At 42.9% G+C, this 17258-nt stretch overlaps 1 protein-coding gene across 2 annotated transcripts; it reads left to right on the top strand.

Moving 5' to 3' along the window:
- Positions 1–4068: 4068 nt before the first annotated feature.
- Positions 4069–14597, top strand: LOC118654470 (zinc finger protein 157-like). 2 transcript variants are annotated; one of them, XR_004966999.1, is made up of 6 exons: positions 4069–4164; positions 6345–6551; positions 7744–7915; positions 11633–11821; positions 14040–14166; positions 14354–14597. XR_004966999.1 is itself a non-coding variant. In XM_036305806.1 (4 exons), the coding sequence occupies exons 2-4, from the start codon at positions 11807–11809 to the stop codon at positions 14541–14543; spliced, it is 246 nt and encodes an 81-aa protein (XP_036161699.1). In that variant the 5' UTR covers positions 7696–7915; positions 11633–11806; the 3' UTR covers positions 14544–14597. The 2 variants fall into 2 exon arrangements, 1 of the variants encoding a protein (XP_036161699.1); XM_036305806.1 differs by lacking the exons at positions 4069–4164; positions 6345–6551 and having other exon boundaries at positions 7696–7915; positions 14440–14597.
- The last annotated feature ends 2661 nt before the right edge of the window (positions 14598–17258 follow it).

Below are 17258 nucleotides of genomic sequence, written 5' to 3' on the forward strand. Positions count from 1 at the left end.
GTGAAAATTAATGCAAAAATCCATTATGAACAAAATGCCAAAACTTGAAATGCCTGTATCAGTTATCTATTGCTGCAGAGCAAATTACTCTTAGATATAGAAGCTTAAAACACCAACCATTTATTAGTTCACAGTGTCTGTGGGATCAAGAACTTAAAAGTGGCTGATCTCAGGGTCTCTCCTGATGTTGTAGTGAAGTTGTCAACTGGGGTTACAGTCAGCTGAAGCTGGATGTTTCACTTCCAAGATGGCGCTTTTTTTTTAAGTATGACAAAATGTTTAATATTGAATTATCAGTGGGACAGATACACATACTACTGAATTATCAGTAGGAGATATACAGATGTTCAAGGCACTACTCTTTAACATTCTTGTACATTTGAAATGTTTCACAATAAAAAAATTAGCATTCATGTTAATTTCCTGGTTTGGGTATAGTGATATAGCTATGTAAGATGTAAGCATTGGGGAAAACTGGGTGAAGGGAACATGGGACCTCTCTTACTCCTTTTACAACTTCCTCTGAATCTAAACTTATAAAAAAATAAAATGTTAAAACAAAAATGTTGGGAAGACTCCCAATTTGGTAATAAACACATACCCCCTTTATTTTCACTGAACTAAACTATAAAACCGGGACAGAATAAAACAGCACCGATAAAGCTCTAAGAACTGAATTGACATTGGAACCACAACCCACTAAAGTCTAAAACAAAAATATCAACATTTGCCATGGAAATAAAGAAAATTTAGAATCTCATTAAAAGGCAATACTTGCAATCAAGATGGCTCCCTTCTATGGCTACAGGCTAGAGGCCTCAGTTGCTCACTGGCTATTGGCAGGAGTGCTTGGTATATGGGCTTCTCCAAAGGCTGCCTGAGTGCCACTGTGCCATAGTATCTGGCTTCTCCCAGAGTGAGTGCTATGAGGGAAGAAGGGAGAGAGGGAGAGAGAGAGAGAATGAATACCCAAAATGGCAGCCAAAGTCTGTCTTTCTTTTTCTTTTTTTAATGTAGTCAATTTTATTCTCCTTAAACCACAAAACAGAGTCTTTGGTTGTACAAACATCACTAGTTACAGTCTTGCCAAGAGGTCCTGGCTGGGGAGGGGGCAGTTAGTCCGTGGCCAGAACTCCTGAGGGGTCTCTAAAATGCTAACACCCAGGTTAAAAGGCTTGGGGCAAAGGTGGTGTTGTGCTGGCAAGGCCCCCACCCTAAGTCCAGGGAAGGGACCCTGGCCCTCTAGGAGAGCAATGGGCCCAGGCCCAGGCCTCACCCCTGGCCACAGGGGCAACGGCTGCTGCACAGTGTGCTGTCCTTGGGGCCCACAGCGTCCGGTGAGGGCCTGCCCAGAAGCACCATGGCCACTTCTCTATCCTCCTCCTGAAGGTCAGGGCTGGGAGACGGGCAGCCAAAGTCTTTCATAATCTAATCTCTTAAGTGACAAACCATCACTTCTTATCTTGAACTTTGGGCCTTCATTAAAGATTCCATGTCTATATCCTAGGAAAATATTGACATTTCCATCATCAATCTTCCTGGTTTGATCTAAAAATTTCAGTTAATGATTATAGAAGAAATCACTGTCTTGTTTTGTAAGCCATAAGCTCAGGCCGATAAGCAGACTTGCACCTTGAATGAACGTCTACCTTCAATGGTCTTCAGGTCTAGTTCTTGAACTTGGGCCTCTGTTACTTTACAAACATCATTATCCCTCTAGTTTGAACTTGAAACCAGGCATCTGTAATAGAGGTCTGTTTGGGAGGTATAATCAAAATGACAATGGTTAAAAAGGTAACCAGGACCCTAACTGGTTTGGCTCAGTGGATAGAGCATTGGCCTGTGGACTCAAGGGTCCCAGGTTCTATTCCGGTCAAGGGCATGTACCTTGGTTGCGGGCACATCCCCAGTGGGGGGTAGTGTGCAGGAGGCAGCTGATCGATGTTTCTCTCTCATCGATGTTTCTAACTCTCTATCCCTCTCCCTTCTTCTCTATAAAAAGTCAATAAAATATATATTTTTTAAAAGGTAACCAGGGTTGAAATACAAAGAACAACAACAGAGAGAGAGAGAGAGAGAGAGAGAGAGAGAGAGAGAGAGAGAGAAAGTTAACCAGGGTTGCCCTGGCCAGTGTGGCTCAGTTGGTTGGAGCATCATCCTGTACACCAAAAGGTGGTGGGTTGGATTCCTGTTCAGGGCACATACCCAGGTCTTGGGTTCAATTCAGTTGAGGCACGTGCAGGAAGCAACAGATCTCTCTCTCTCTCTCTCTCTCTCTCTCTCTCTCTCTCTCTCCCCCCCCCCTCCCTTCCTCTCTCTAAAATTAAAAAGAAAGTTAACCATGGTCTAATAGTTGAGATCTAGACCAGATAGATATTGATAATGGAAGATTAACATATGCCTAGTCTCTCAATCTATAAAGAGCACATATGGTGGAAAAGTTAGCAATAGTTTGTATTTAGAGTCAAAATCCAGGGACATTGATAATGGAATCATTAATAGAGGACATGCATCCAGATCAGAAGAGTGCAACATAGGTGTTGTAGACTTAAAAAGAAAAAGGCCCGGGCTTGAGATCAGCCAAGGAAGCATTGGTAATGGACGTTAACAGAGTCCAGGATTTGAGATGTTGACCAGAAGTCACACAATAAATTTTGGTAATTTTCGTACAAGTGTGTGTGTTACAGCAATGTTCTCACAGTTGCCCATTCTGTCTCCCATTCAATTCACAAATGCTTGCAGGGGAGACAGAGAAAATGGGATACTCTGAGAGGTTGTCAGTCTAACACTCCTGATTGTTGCGCGGAGGCCCAGAGGCATCTGAATGTCTGTAGGGTACCCAGCAACCCATACCCCAGGTTAGGCAGGGCCTGTTGGGTCTGAAATGCCTTCAGCAGGGGAAAAACCCTCTCTACCTCTTGTCAGAAAAGGCTTCCTGCTGGAGGATATACTTAGACTAGGTTTTGAAGAATGGGTAGTTCAGAAGTGAAGAACACCCAGAATCTCTCTTCTTTCGCAAGACTCAGTAGCATCTCCTGAATTTCCATACAAGAGAGCGTAAACTGCTGCAGCCTGATTGACAACATAAGCATAAGTCAGGGGTACGTCTTGGAGATGCACTTTCATAAAAAATATGCTTATGTTTTTCTAAATATTTTTCTATTGACAATTTTCTGAAAAACGTTAGTTGTTCATATTGAAGGCTAGTATTATAATTATTTTCCTAGCTGCTATTTTTAAAAAATATATTATTATTGATTTCAGAGAGGAAGGGAGAGGGAGAGAGAGAAATATCCATGATGAGAATCATTGATCAGCTGCCTCCTGCACGCCCCCTACTGGGGATCAAGCCCAGAACTCGGGCATGTGCCCTTGGCTAGAATCAAACCCCGGACCCTTCAGTCAGTGGCTGTATCTATTGAGCCAAACCAGCTAGAGTTCCTAGCTACTATTTTAGTGGGTAAATGGAGGGAATGGAGTCTGAGGGGGATTCAAGTCTCCTCCATACTAATTCCTTCCCTTCCCTGCACCCCCTACCCACATCAAGAGGAGACTGTACCACCCTGACACTCCTCACCCCTCTTCTCCTGTGGTATCGCCCAGGAGGGGACTTGCTTTAGTCTGACTTTTCCTCCTTTTACTGGTGGTATCTCCAAGGTGAGGATTGTACCACCCTGACTTCCTCCCTCTCTTGCCCAGTGGTATCAGCCAGGAGGGGGACTGTACCATCCTAACTTCCCCTTTCCTCCTAGTGACATCTCCCAGGAAGAAACTGTGATCAGGACTTTACCCCTCCCCCAGTGGTATCTCCTTTGAACATCTGGAAACATCTCCCTCCCCCCAGGGATGGGAGACTGCCACCTCTACTTCCATAAACTTTGCACAGACCTTTAGAACCCAGCTCCCAAGGTCAGTTGCTCACGGAAACTCACACTCAGAAGGTTTCTATCCATGAACAGCGCCCCCGCCCCCACCTCCTGTGGAACAGCCCATTGTACGGAATAGACTCTCACATGGCGTCCGTCATGGACCGACGCCTGGGCGCAGCCATGTTCCTCGCCCTACAACGTCACTCACGGACAAAGTCTGGGCGGATCCACAGCTGCACCTGGTTCAGAGTGAGCAGACCACAGCCACACAGCCCTTAAGATCGTGTGCATGGGGGTAAGGGGGAGAGATCAACCAAAGGACTTGTATGCATACATATAAGCATAACCAATGGACACGGACACCAGGGGGGTGAGGGCATGAGTGGGGGGGGGGTGAGGTTGGGGGTTAATGGGGGGATGGGGACACATACGTAATACCTTAACCAATAAAGAATTTAAAGATTAAAAAAAAAAAAAAGATCGTGTGCAAAACCGACAACCCCACAAGGGGCAGTGGCAGGGGTGATGATAGGAAACAACAGTGTCCCTCAGAGGCCGGTCAGTGTGGGTGGCGCGCGGCGCTAACGCGAGTGCACGAGGCTTTGTGACTTGACATTGAGGTGATTTTGAGGTGGTGGCTTTTGGGAATGATACACTGTCAGTGGGGTCTGTTGGTGGGGAATTAAAGACTCTAGTAAATGGGAGTCTACGCGGGACAGAGATGGGGGTTTCTGGGGTTGTTAGTTTTTAGACTCCTTGCTGTGTCTTGTTGCCAAGTCTTAATAATAATAAATAGTGTGTCTGTTTAGATTTGTTCTTCCATAAGTCTCCCCAGAAGTTTGCTAATTTTATTAGTCTTGCCAAAGAACCAGCTATTGGCCTTGTTGATCCTCTCTAATATATCTATTTCCTTAATTTCTGCTCGAACCTGTACTATTTTCTCTTTATCAACTTCTTAAATTACACATTAATTTATCAATATTCAGTCTTTCGTTGTGAAAAAACATTTAAGAACATGCATTTCCCTTTAAGAGTCTCTTTAGCTAAAATTTTATATGCACCATCTTATTGAGCTTTGTGTTTAAGTTTTCTTCTTTAATTCTTTGCATTACTTCAGTTTAATGCTTTGGAAAGGGTTGACATTTCTATTACATCTTCTCATCTAAGGATATGGTATGTCTATGTGACTTTCATATTTGTCAGTTTTTTTAAACTTTTAAAAATTTTGTAGGTACCATTTCTTTAAAAGTTTATTTCATGTATTTCTTGCTATCATTACTAATGGGTTTTTCCCATTTTCATTTTATCATTGTTGTTGTAGAGGAAAAACCATCTTATAATTTTATTTTGTATCTAGCCCCTTAATATATATATATATATATATATATATATATATATATATATATAATGGATTTCTTACAGAGAGGAAGGGAGAGGGATAGAGAATTAGAAATGTCGATGAGAGAGAAACATTGATCAGCTGCCTCCTGCACACTCCCTACTGGGGATGTGCCTGCAACCAGGGTACATGCCCTTGACCGGAATCGAACCTGGGACCCTTGAGTCCACAGGCTGACGCTCTATCCATTGAGCCAAACCAGTTAGGACCCAATGAATTCTAATAGAGTCTGGTAGGGTTTCTATGTATAAAATCATATCTTTGGCAAAGAACGCTACATTTTCATTTCTTTGCAATATTTATTCTGATTGTTTCATCTTCTATTGTGTGAGCCAAAGCCAGAAAAACAATTTTGAATTGTACCAGATATCCCTATCCTGTTGCTAATTTTAATGGCAATAGCTTCACCATTTTATTTTTTAGCATAGTATTCCATGATTATGTTTTGTAAATGATTTTTGTGAAATGTAAGTAATTTATTTCTTCCCTAATTTTAGTTTTTTATTAGTAATGATTGCTGACTTGTGCCAAAGGCTTTTTTTCCCCTGTAAGTTAATAGTAGCATGTTTCCCCCATCCCCAATTTGTCGATTTAATAAATAATAATATTAATGTTGAATCATTTTCATGTGGGAAGAAGAGGCTAAGAGATTTCTGTATAAGAATTTTAAGGATTTTCATCCTAAAATGGCAAAATAATTCACGATGGCAGAAGAGTGTCATTCATTCAGATGACCAGGTTTCCAGGTTTCCTGTCTCTACAGTCACCCACCAGGTCCCTATGGACAAGTTCTTCCCCCTCCCACTCCAGGAGGCTTCAGCACCTTTCAATGCTCCAGTCCTGCCCTCCCCCAAACCCAGATGTGCCTTGAACCTGGAATTAAGGGATAGGCTGGCTGGGTATGGTGTGAAGCCGCCTGTGGAGCCAACCAAGAATAAGAGACTCAGCTCATTAATTTGACTCCAACACTCATGATTGTTTAAATAATCCACCCTGACTAAGCCTCAGAGTGGGTTTGCTGAACTTTGTGGGGTAAATAGGGAATGACACAGATAACATGGATACTATCCTTTTAGGAGTCCTCGGTGTCTCTGTGGAGCTGTTGAGCTATCTCCTTCCTGGAGGTGGCAGGATCTTCCATTCATTCTGACTGCAGCCCACATACAGACACCCATCTAGCTTTGGAAGGTGGGCTGAGACCCAGGGTGAACATGCCAGCTAATGAGACATTACTCCAGAGGTTCTCTGCCTTGGTTCCAGGACAACCTGACAGATCATTTAAGGTAAGGAGGAAGAGCCTACTGTTTCCTATTTTCTATTTTTTTAGGTAAATTTTAATTTTGAGATAATTGTAGATTCAAATGTAATGTACTCTTGCCCCAGTTTCCCCCAATGGTCACACTGTGCAGAACCTTGATACAATATCACAATCAGTATATTGACATACAGAACATTTCCATCATTATAAGGATCCCTCATGTTGTCCTTTAATGACCACAACCACTTCCCTTCTTTCCCACTCCCCCCTTAACCCCTGGCAATCACCAATCTGTACTCCAGCTCTATAATTTTGTCATTTCTAGAATGTTAGCCTGGTGGTGTGGCTCAGTGGTTGAGCATCAACCCATGAACCAGGAGGTCACGGTTTGATTCCTATTCAGGGCACATGCCTGGGTTGCCCGCTCAATCCCCAGTGTGGAGCGTGCAGGAGGCAGTTGACCAATGATTCACTCTCATCATTGATGTTTCTATATCTCTCTTCCTCTCACTTCCTTTCTCTGAAATCAATAAAAAAATGTTATACAAGTGGAATCATACCATATGTAATCTTTTGGGACTGGCTTATTTGTTTATTTATTTAAAAGTTTTCTGTCTTGCTAGGTTGCTCGTCTTGTCCTTTTTTAAAAATATTTTTATTGACAGTGAGGTTCTGGGTAGGTCTCTTATTTGAACATTGACTAGGCTTCTGAGAGGGAGTGATAGGTCCTGAACTTTCTCTTCCTGTTTATACACATGACTGTATTAAGAGCGGTGTATCACAAAATCTGGATGGAGAGTTTTTATTTTTTAATTTTTAAAAATATATCTTATTGATCTTTTTACAGAGAGGAAGGGAGAAGGATTGAGAGTTAGAAACATCGATGACAGAGAAACATCGATCAGCTGCCTCCTGCACACTCCCTACTGGGTATGTGTCCGCAACCCAGGTACATGCCCTTGACTAGAATCGAACCGGGGACCCTTCAGTCCACAGACCGATGCTCCACTGAGCTAAACTGGTTAGGGCTGGATGGAGAGTTTTTAGAAGTGTTACAGGGTTCAAATGAGGGATGAAAACAGACTAAACTTCCTGACTGGTTCCCATTTGCAGCTGATGTTTCAACTTTTAGTGAGTGCATCTTTTGGTATTGATTTTAACAGCAACAGAACTGTTTGAGGATGCTTCTGTCACTTTGTCATCTTCCCAACTTGCAGCCATCTGTGTAGATTGCTCATCATCACCTGCCGTGAACACCGTGAAAACCATGCTGCTCCTCTTGGCCAATGTGATGGCGACCTGAATGGTGCCCAGGAACCACAGCATCAATCCCCTCTCCTCTGCTGTCTGTTATAAGGACACTTGTCATTGGATTTAGGGTCCACCCAGGTAATTCACTATGATCTCAATTCAAGATCCTTAACTGCATATGCAAAGATCCTTTTCCCAAATAAGGTAACATTCACAGAGTCCAGGTGTTAGCATATGGACATATTTTTGGGGGGTCCACCATTCAACCCGTTATAGTCCATTTTCTGGTCTCCAAATTCATGTTCATCCCAGGTACAAAATCAATTCACCACATCTCAACAGCCCCAAAAGTCTTAACTCATTATAACATCAACTCTAAGTCCAAAATCTCATCTAAGTGTCATCAGCTCAAAAAGCCCTAGATCTTATTATTTAAACTATCTAAGTATGGATGGGATGAGACTGGGTATGATCCATCCTGGGACAAACTTTCTTTCCATCTGTGAATCTGTGAAATTAAAAAACAAGTAAGGTACAATGGTGGACCAGGCATAAGATAGACATTTCTATTCCAAAGGGAGAAATTGGAAGGAATCGAAGGGTCACTGGTTTTAAGCAAGCTTGAAATTGAGCATGGCAATTCCATTAGGTTTCAAGGTGTCTGAGGATGGAGCACCAGTGTAGTGACCACTGTAATGAGAGGGTTTCTTTTTTTTTTTTTTTAATATTTTTATTGATTTCAGAGAGGAAGGGAGATGGAGAAAGAGATAGAAACATTGATGAGAGAGGAACATCATCGATTGGCTGCCTCCTACATGGCCCCCACTGGGGATTGAGCTTGCAACCCGGGCATATGCCTTGAGCAGGAATCGAACCTGCAACCTTTTGGTTCATGGGTCGATATGCTCAACCGCTAAGCCACACCGGCCAGGTGAGAGGATTTATTGAGACCAAAAAACGATGCAGGCAACTCTATAGATGATAATGGAATTTATTATAAGGTAAGTTCCTTACAGGGATAGGATTGGAGCAGGCAGGTGACTTATCAGTCTGTGAAGATATTCTTTGCTATCAGACTGCTGTCCCATTACCTTTTTTACTAGTATAGTATAGCTTGGGTATTAATGATTGCTAAGAAAAAGGGACAAATAATGCAGTATGTGCCAGGAGCCATACCTCCTGGTGGCCTTGCGATAGATGAGTGTTTTGAGTTGATGCTAACACTAGTTTGATATTCATCTTGGTTGCCATGCCATTCTGGCCACTACTGACAAGAATCTTTACAGCTACATTGTGTAGGTTTAAGAAACACAGATAATCATTAACTATAAAGCTTTGGTGTGCTGGTTAAGAACAGTGAGGTTGGTCAGAGTTCATAGCATGAAAAACTTGAATAGAAATGAGGAACACAAAAATGGAGTTCGTTTTGTTCACAGCAACATCCATACACAAGGCCTGAAAATAATTCTTTGTGGCTTAATGCTCTGCCCCGTGGGGCTGAGGTGGCTCCATGTTTTGGACCTGTGGCACCATTTTCAACCCCTGTACCACCTACTGCTCCATTGGCCTCTCTCTACCTCTGGGCCTGCATCTCCACCCTCTGACTCTTCCCTGGAAGTCATTCTTCCTTTCTTTACAAGCATATGTTTACAGCTAGGTAGTTCCATCAGATGGTTTCCTACCTGTAATATTTTAGAAGCCTGAGAGCCTTTTCTCTTTTTGTCCTTTATTTGTCCCTTTCAGTTCAAGCTTGCAGTGTTTCTGCACATACAACATTCTCAAAAGGCTTGTGGCTCTCCTGTGTAGGTCCCCATCAGCCAAGAGATCTTTACTGGATAATCCCATCTCTATTCCTAGATGGTTCAGTGGGTCATGAATCACATATCTCATCTCTTCAGGAAAAGATTATCTAGCTATACTCTTGGCTTTCTCTCCATAGCACTAGTTCTGAACAGTGAATTTTCTAATTTTTTTTTACACTATGGGTAGGACAAGCATATCCCAAATCATCAAGTATTGGTTCCTTTTTTTGCTTAATAGCTTCTTAGCCAATATGTTTCTTTTGTCTCACCTTTCGCTATAAGCAGCAAGACAAAAACAGGCTACACCCTTAATATTTTGCTTGAAAATCTCTCAGCTAAATGTCCAAGTTCATTCCTTATAAGTTCTATTTTTCCACACAACCATAGAACACAATATTATCAGGTTTTCTGCCACTATATAACAAGGATAGTCTTTTCTCCAGTTTCCAGTAACTCGTTCTTCATTTTCATCTGAAATCTCACCTTAGAAACACCTTTTATGTTCATATTTCTATTAACATTCTGCTCATGATGATACACTTATTCTCTAAGATGATAGATGCTTGCTCTACTCTTTCTCACTTCCTTTTGAGCCCTCTGCAGCAATGCCTTTAAAATGTTTTAATTTATTGATTTAAAAAATACGTTTTTATTGATTTCAGAGAGGAAGGGAGAGGGAGATAGAAACATCAATTTCCTTCTGCACGCCCCCTACTGGGGATCAAGCCTGTAACCCTGGGCATGTGCAATCAAACCGTGACCTCCTGGTTCATAGGTTGACGGTCAACCACCAAGCCAAACCTATTTATTGAATTTAGAGAGAGAGGAAGGGAGAGAGAAATATCAGTTTGTTGTTCCACTTATTTATGCATTAATTGGTTGATTGTTGTATGTGCCCTGACCAGGGATTGAACCTGCAACTTTGGCATATGGGGACGACGCTCTAACTGAGCTACCCAGCCAGGGCAGCAGTGCCTTTAATGTCCATATTTCTTCCAGTAGTCTCTTCCAGGCAATCTAGGTTTTGTGTGTCACACACCTCAAAATTCTTCCAGATTCTACACATTATCCCAAGCCAAAATCACTTGCACATTCTTAGGTAATTATTACAGTAGTGCCTCACGCCCCAATAAAATTTGTGTTAGTTTCCAGGCCGACCATAGCTAATGACCAAAAACTTGGATTTAAACAACAAAAAATTTATTCTCATATCTCTGGAGGCCAGAAGTCAGAAATAAAGGTGTTGGCAGAGCCATGGTCCCTCTGAAGGCCCTGGGGGAGCATCCTTCCTTGCCTCTTAAAGGTGTTCTTTGGCTTTTGGCTGCATCACTCTCTGTGGTTTCAGGCATCCCCTGGGACAGTGGTTGGCAAATTCATCAGTCAACAGAGCCAAATCTCAACAGTACAACGATTGAAATTTCTTTTGAGAGCCAAATTTTTTAAACTTAAACTATATAAGTGGGTACATTGTTATTAACTTAATTAGGGGACTCCTAAGCTGGCCTTTGCTAAAAACGTCCTCAATCTGATTGAGGTATGTTCGCTGAGGTCGACCCCTTCCAACTCTCCCATCCACACTCGTCTTGTATACTTGTTTCAGATAGACGAGTGTGGATGGGAGAGTTGGAAGGGGTCGACCTCAGCCAACGTACCTCAAAACAATGTACCTCCCCCGCGCTGTGTATCCCTCGGCCCGCCTGCACCGCGTCTCCCCTCGGACTGACCGACACCCTCCACTTCTCCTAACGCCACTTCTTCAAAATAGACTCGCCCAGGCCGAAAACCGACTTCTGCGCATGGGCCGTGAAGTTTCAATCGCACTGTACGTGTGCACCCGCACGTGGTATTTTGTGGAAGAGCCACACTCAAGGGGCCAAAGATCCGCATGTGGCTCGCGAGCCACGGTTTGCCGACCACTGCCCTGGGGGGGGTCTCAGAACATATCCCTGTGGATAAGGGGTGAGGAAATACTGTGTATATAGAGCCCATTGGTAAGAGCCAAAAAACTGTTGTCTTCATAGTATTTGTTTCCATATTTGTCTCCCCCCACTAGTGTACCAACAGGATTTGCCCCGAAGAAAATTTGTGTATAGCCACGGAGGCTGCTGTGGCCACTGACCCTCTGCAGTTCGTGCTTCGGGACCTGCAGGAACTCCATCTTGTCCTGCAGGCCTAATTGAGTCTTCAAAAGGCCATTCCACCATTCTATCAAGCCAGCTGCTTCGGGATGGTGGGGAACATGGTAAGACAAGTGAATTCCATAAGCTTGGACCCATTGCTGCACTTTATTTGCTGTGAAGTGAGTTTCTTGATCAGTGGATAAGGCCCCAGATGGCAGTTTTGGCAGAAGCATTGTGTGCAGGGAAGGCAAATCCATATCCAGAGTAACTGCCTATTTCAGTAAGAATAATGTGCTGCCCCTTCCATGATGGAAGTGGTCCAATGGAATCAACCTGCCACCGGATAGCTGGCTGATCACCTGGGGGAATGGTGCCATATCAGGGACTCAGTGCTAGTCTTTGCTGCTGACAAATTAGGCACTCGGCTGCCACCAGGTCTGCCTTGGTGAGTGGAAGTCCATGTTGTTAAATCTATGCATAAACTCCCTCCCTGTCACCATGGTTATTTTGGTCATAAGCCTATTGGGCTCCCATCTTTGTTAGTACAAGTAGCACACACTTTGAGAATTATGTCTGAGTGTGGAGCATTGTACCGGGCCAGCTCAGCCAAGGGTTCGGTGAGCCTGAGGAGGGATGGCAAAGGATGTAGAAAAGATAGATAAAGAGAATAAGCTGGATCTAGGTGGATCTCCTGTGCCTGGCTAAGGCCACAGAGAGAGATCCAGACAGCAAGCTGAGCCTTTATTTTATAGCCAGAGGTAAACAAGGTAGTGGTCACCATAGTTACAGTGTTCTTGTGGGTTTCACTTGTTTTGGCAGCACTTGCTGGACCTCCCATAGCCCATTAGCTACCCAGGTAAGATCTAGGGAGCATCATAAGGTCAAGCCTAATTATGCTAAGAGTGTTGTGCCCTCTAAGCTGAGACTTGTTTGTGGCTTTGCCAAAGGTCAGTCTGAGGCTTAACCCTATCGCTACTCCCTACAGAGCGTAAGGGTTTAAAGCAGCTGTGGGCAAACTACAGCCTGCGGGCTGGATCCGGCCCGTTCGGCTGTTCTATCCGGCCCGCGGAGCCGAAAGAGCAGAGGGTTCTCTTGCTCTCCCCTCCGCTCCTTCACCAGCAGCAGTGTTAACATGTATTAGTTCACACAAACACTCCATCCATGCTTTTGTTCCGGCCCTCCGGTCCAGTTTAAGAACCCATTGTGGCCCTCGAGTCAAAAAGTTTGCCCACCCTGGTCTAAAGGCATCAAGAGAGCTATTGGTGTTTGCAGTTCAGACATGGCTTACTTTTCTTCAGGGCCTTATTCAAATACAGCCTTTTTTTAGGGAGTGTTATGGAGAGGAACTAGCAATATTCTCAATTGTGCATTTTACAAAATATGCATTTTACAGAATTCAAGTCACCTTATCAGGTGCTGTTTCTTGCTTAGTACCAGGGGTAGGCAACAACAGCAGTTTATTTTTAAGTATTTTTTTGTAAATATGTTTTTCTTGATTAAAAAAATATTTTTAAAAAATATATTTTTATTTATTTCAGAGAGGAAGAGAGAGGGAGAGAGAGATAGAAACATCAATGATGAGAGAGAATCATTGATTGGCTGCCTCCTGCACGCCCCACACTAGGGATTGAGCTCGCAACCTGGGCATGTGCCATTGACTGGAACCGAACCTGGGAAGCTTCAGTTCACAGGCGAACGCTCTGTCCACTGAGCAAGACCAGCTAGGGCCATTTTTATTGATTTTTTATTTTTTATTGATTTTTATTTTTATTTTTATTTTTATTTTTTAAAAATATTTTTTATTGATTTTTTACAGAGAGGAAGGGAGAGGGATAGAGCGTTAGAAACATCGATTAGAGAGAAACATCGATCAGGTGCCTCCTGCACACTCCCTGCTGGGGATGTGCCTGCAACCAAGGTACATGCCCTTGACCGGAATCGAACCTGGGACCCTTGAGTCCGCAGGCCAACGCTCTATCCACTGAGCCAAACCGGTTTGGGCTTTATTGATTATTTAGAGAGAAAGGGGGAGGGAGAGGGATAGAGAGATAGGAACATCGACAAGAGGGAAACATCATCGATCAGCTGTTTCCTTCACACCACCTACTGGGGATCAAATCCACAACCCAGGCATGTGCCCTGACCAGGAATCAGACTGTGACCTCCTGGATTATAAGTTGATGCTCAACCACTGAGCCACACCATCTGGGCTCCAGTGTAGTTTTTCTAGTAAATTCTTTCTTTTTCTAGTAAATTCTTAATGGTGTTCTTTTGAGAGAATTAGTTCCCAAAAATTTTTTCTATGTGTCCCATTCTGATCATTTCAGATTGTTGTTACAGGGATCTGTATCTTTCGAGGATGTGGCTGTGGATTTTACCCGACAGGAGTGGCACAGACTGGACCCTGCTCAGAGGACCATGCACAAGGATGTGATGCTGGAGAACTACAGCAACCTGGCATCTGTGGGTGAGAATTATTGTCCATGTAACTCCTGGTAGCATGTGTTTTCTTTTTGGTTGTTGTTGAGTTTAATGATATTTTAGTTTTAGATTCAAGGGTCACAGATGATTGGTCAGTTTGGGGCACCAGGAAGAGTGTGTGTGTTCTCACTTCCCCCGATGAAAGGTTTAAATGGGCCCCCTTCCTCGTGCAGCTCATGAAGATGCACCTTCCTCCTCCATCAGAGGCCCTAAAGCTCAGACAACTTGGCCCATGTCCTGTGCCATTTCCCATTAACAGGCCTCTGCGTGGCCAAACCAGAGATGATCTTCAAGTTGGAGCGAGGCGAAGAGCTGTGGATATTAGAGGAGGCATCCTCAGGCCATGGTTGCCCAGGTGAGTGAGCAAGAACTGGGCATATGGATAACGGGAGATAAGAGCCCAGGAATTCAGGTCTAAGGTTATCACTCAGCAGTACTTTTCAGGAATCTTTCTTTAGTGGTCCTTGCTCTTTGAAAATGACTGGAGAACAGAAGACCTGTATATTTCAGATGTCTAAATCACATCCCAGTATCATGCTCACACTTTGATGTTCTCTCCTATTTTATCTTGGTTTTTGTGGTTATTTACCACTCTTGTCCGTCCCTGCCTGCCTCACCTTAGACATTTATCCTTAGCCAGCCTCTCTCGCTTTATTGTTCTCAATGCCTTCCTTCTCTCCATTGCTTCAGATGCCTTCTATTGTAGCCATTCATTCATTCATGAGCGTCAACTATATGCTGGTCACATTCTGTGCAAAGGTGTGGGGATCCAGCAGTGAATAAACTAATATCACTGTTCTCCTTGCAGTTCTACATGAGGGAAAGAGACCAGAAGTAAACAAATACATAATATTTGGTAGGGAAAAATCAATGCAAGATAAGAAGGTAGATAATGATGGGGGGGGGTGCTTTTAGGGAATGTGGCCAGGGAAGACTTTTTGGTGAGGTTAACATCATTGCACCAACATCAGTGAAGTGAGAGATATGGAGCCATGTAGATTTTGAATACTTTGGGGTCAGATATCTGTAAGTTCCAAGCCTAGTCTGAGTGATATATCCTAGTAATAGCAAAGAGGCCAGTATGGCTTAAGTATGGGTGATGAGAGTGTTAAGAAGCAATATCAGAAAGTTTTCTAGGGGCCAAATTATGTAGAGTTTTATAGGCTGTGTTAAGCACTTTAATTTTATACTGTGACAGGGAAAGCCGTTGTTGGGTTTTGAATGAAAGAGTGATATGATATGATTTGTTTTAAAAGGATCTCTCTCACTGCTGTGTGGCAACAGTTCTGTTGGGGGTAATGCCCTCAGGCATGATAATGACCTTCAGCATAAGACAATTCAAACTTTGGATCAAACTCTTGAATACAGTGGGTGTGGGAAAGTCTTCTACAAGAAAACGGGCTTTGTTGGGCATAAAAGAACACACACAGGAGATAAAAACTTTGAATGTCATGAATGTGGGAAAACTTACTGTAGGAAATCAAACCTTATTGAACATCTGAGAATACACACAGGGGAGAGACCCTATAAATGTAATGACTGTGCAAAAACCTTTAGTGCAAGATCATACCTCATTGCTCATCATAAAACTCACACAGGGGAGAAGCCCTTTAAATGTAATGAATGTGGGAAATCTTTTGGTAGGAAGTCACAACTCATTCTACATCAGAGAACACACACAGGAGAGAGGCCCTATGAATGTACTGAATGTAGGAAAACCTTTTCTGAGAAGGCAACCCTCACAATTCATCAGAGAACTCACACCGGGGAGAAACCCTATGAATGTAGTGAGTGTGGGAGAAAATTTCGCGTTAAGATATCTCTTACCCAACACCAGAGAACTCACACCGGGGAGAAACCCTATGAATGTGGTGACTGTGGGAAAAACTTCCGTGCGAAGAAATCCCTAAATCAACACCAGAGAACACACACAGGTGAGAAACCCTATAAATGTGAAGAATGTGGGAAATTCTTTAGAATGAAGACGACTCTCAATAATCATCAGAGAACTCACACAGGTGAAAAACCCTATCAATGTAATGAATGTGGGAAATCTTTTAGGGTGCACTCATCTCTGGGGATACATCAGCGAATTCACACAGGAGAGAAACCTTATGAATGTAGTAAATGTGGTAATGCCTTCTATGTTAAAGCACGCCTCATTGAACACCAGAGGATGCATTCAGGAGAGAAACCCTATGAATGTAGTGAATGTGGAAAAATCTTTAGTATGAAGAAATCCCTTTGTCAACACCAGAAAACTCACACTGGAGAGAAACCTTATGAATGTGGTGAATGTGGAAATGCCTTTTATTTGAAAGTACGCCTCATTGAACATCAGCGAATTCACACAGGAGAGAGACCCTTTGAATGTCAGAAATGTGGGAAAGCCTTCTGCCGTAAAGCACACCTCACAGAGCATCAGAGAACTCATTAGGTTGGCACTTACCTTATGCTATAGAGAAAGCTTCTCTATGAAGGCTCCCTTCACCATTTGATCACCTGGGCACACAGACTGCACTTGCTACAATTTGGCTCCTACATTGGTGTGAAAATATGTCCTGATCCCCTTAGGGGAGAGCTCATTGCTGTTTTTATTTCATTTGGATTTCCCTAATTAGTGGTGAGGTTGAACATTTTTCTCTCTGTTGATTGGCTGCATTGACTGTTCATATCCTTATGCTCATTGTTTTCTAATGGGCAGTTTATCTTTTACCTCTTGGTTTAAATGTTGTTTTTAATATATGAGACTATAAAAATTATTTTCCAGTCATTTGTGTTGCAAAGATCTTCCCCTAGACTGTGTCCAGTTCTTTAATTTTCTTCTGCTCAGGTTTTATGTTTTGTCAGTTTTAGGGTGATAATATTCTATACTTTCCTCCAAAGTTAAAGTTTCCTTTTCAACATTTAGAATTTTCATCTATCCTGAGTTTTTTAAATATAGTATGAATGCTGCAATATATAATGATACTAGAGGCCCGGTGCACGAAATTTGTGCACTGGGGGGGGGGGGGCTGTCCATCAGCTCAGACTGCACCCTTTCCAATCTGGGACATCCCTCTCACAATCTGGGACTGC

Source organism: Myotis myotis, unplaced genomic scaffold (genome assembly GCF_014108235.1).
Source record: "Myotis myotis isolate mMyoMyo1 unplaced genomic scaffold, mMyoMyo1.p scaffold_m19_p_4, whole genome shotgun sequence".
NCBI lineage: Eukaryota > Metazoa > Chordata > Mammalia > Chiroptera > Vespertilionidae > Myotis > Myotis myotis.

Excerpts from the sequence above, each read along its gene's own strand:
- LOC118654470 (XM_036305806.1), top strand. Across the intron at positions 14,167-14,439 it reads CAGCAACCTGGCATCTGTGG|GCCTCTGCGTGGCCAAACCA; the intron begins GTGAGAATTATT and ends TCCCATTAACAG.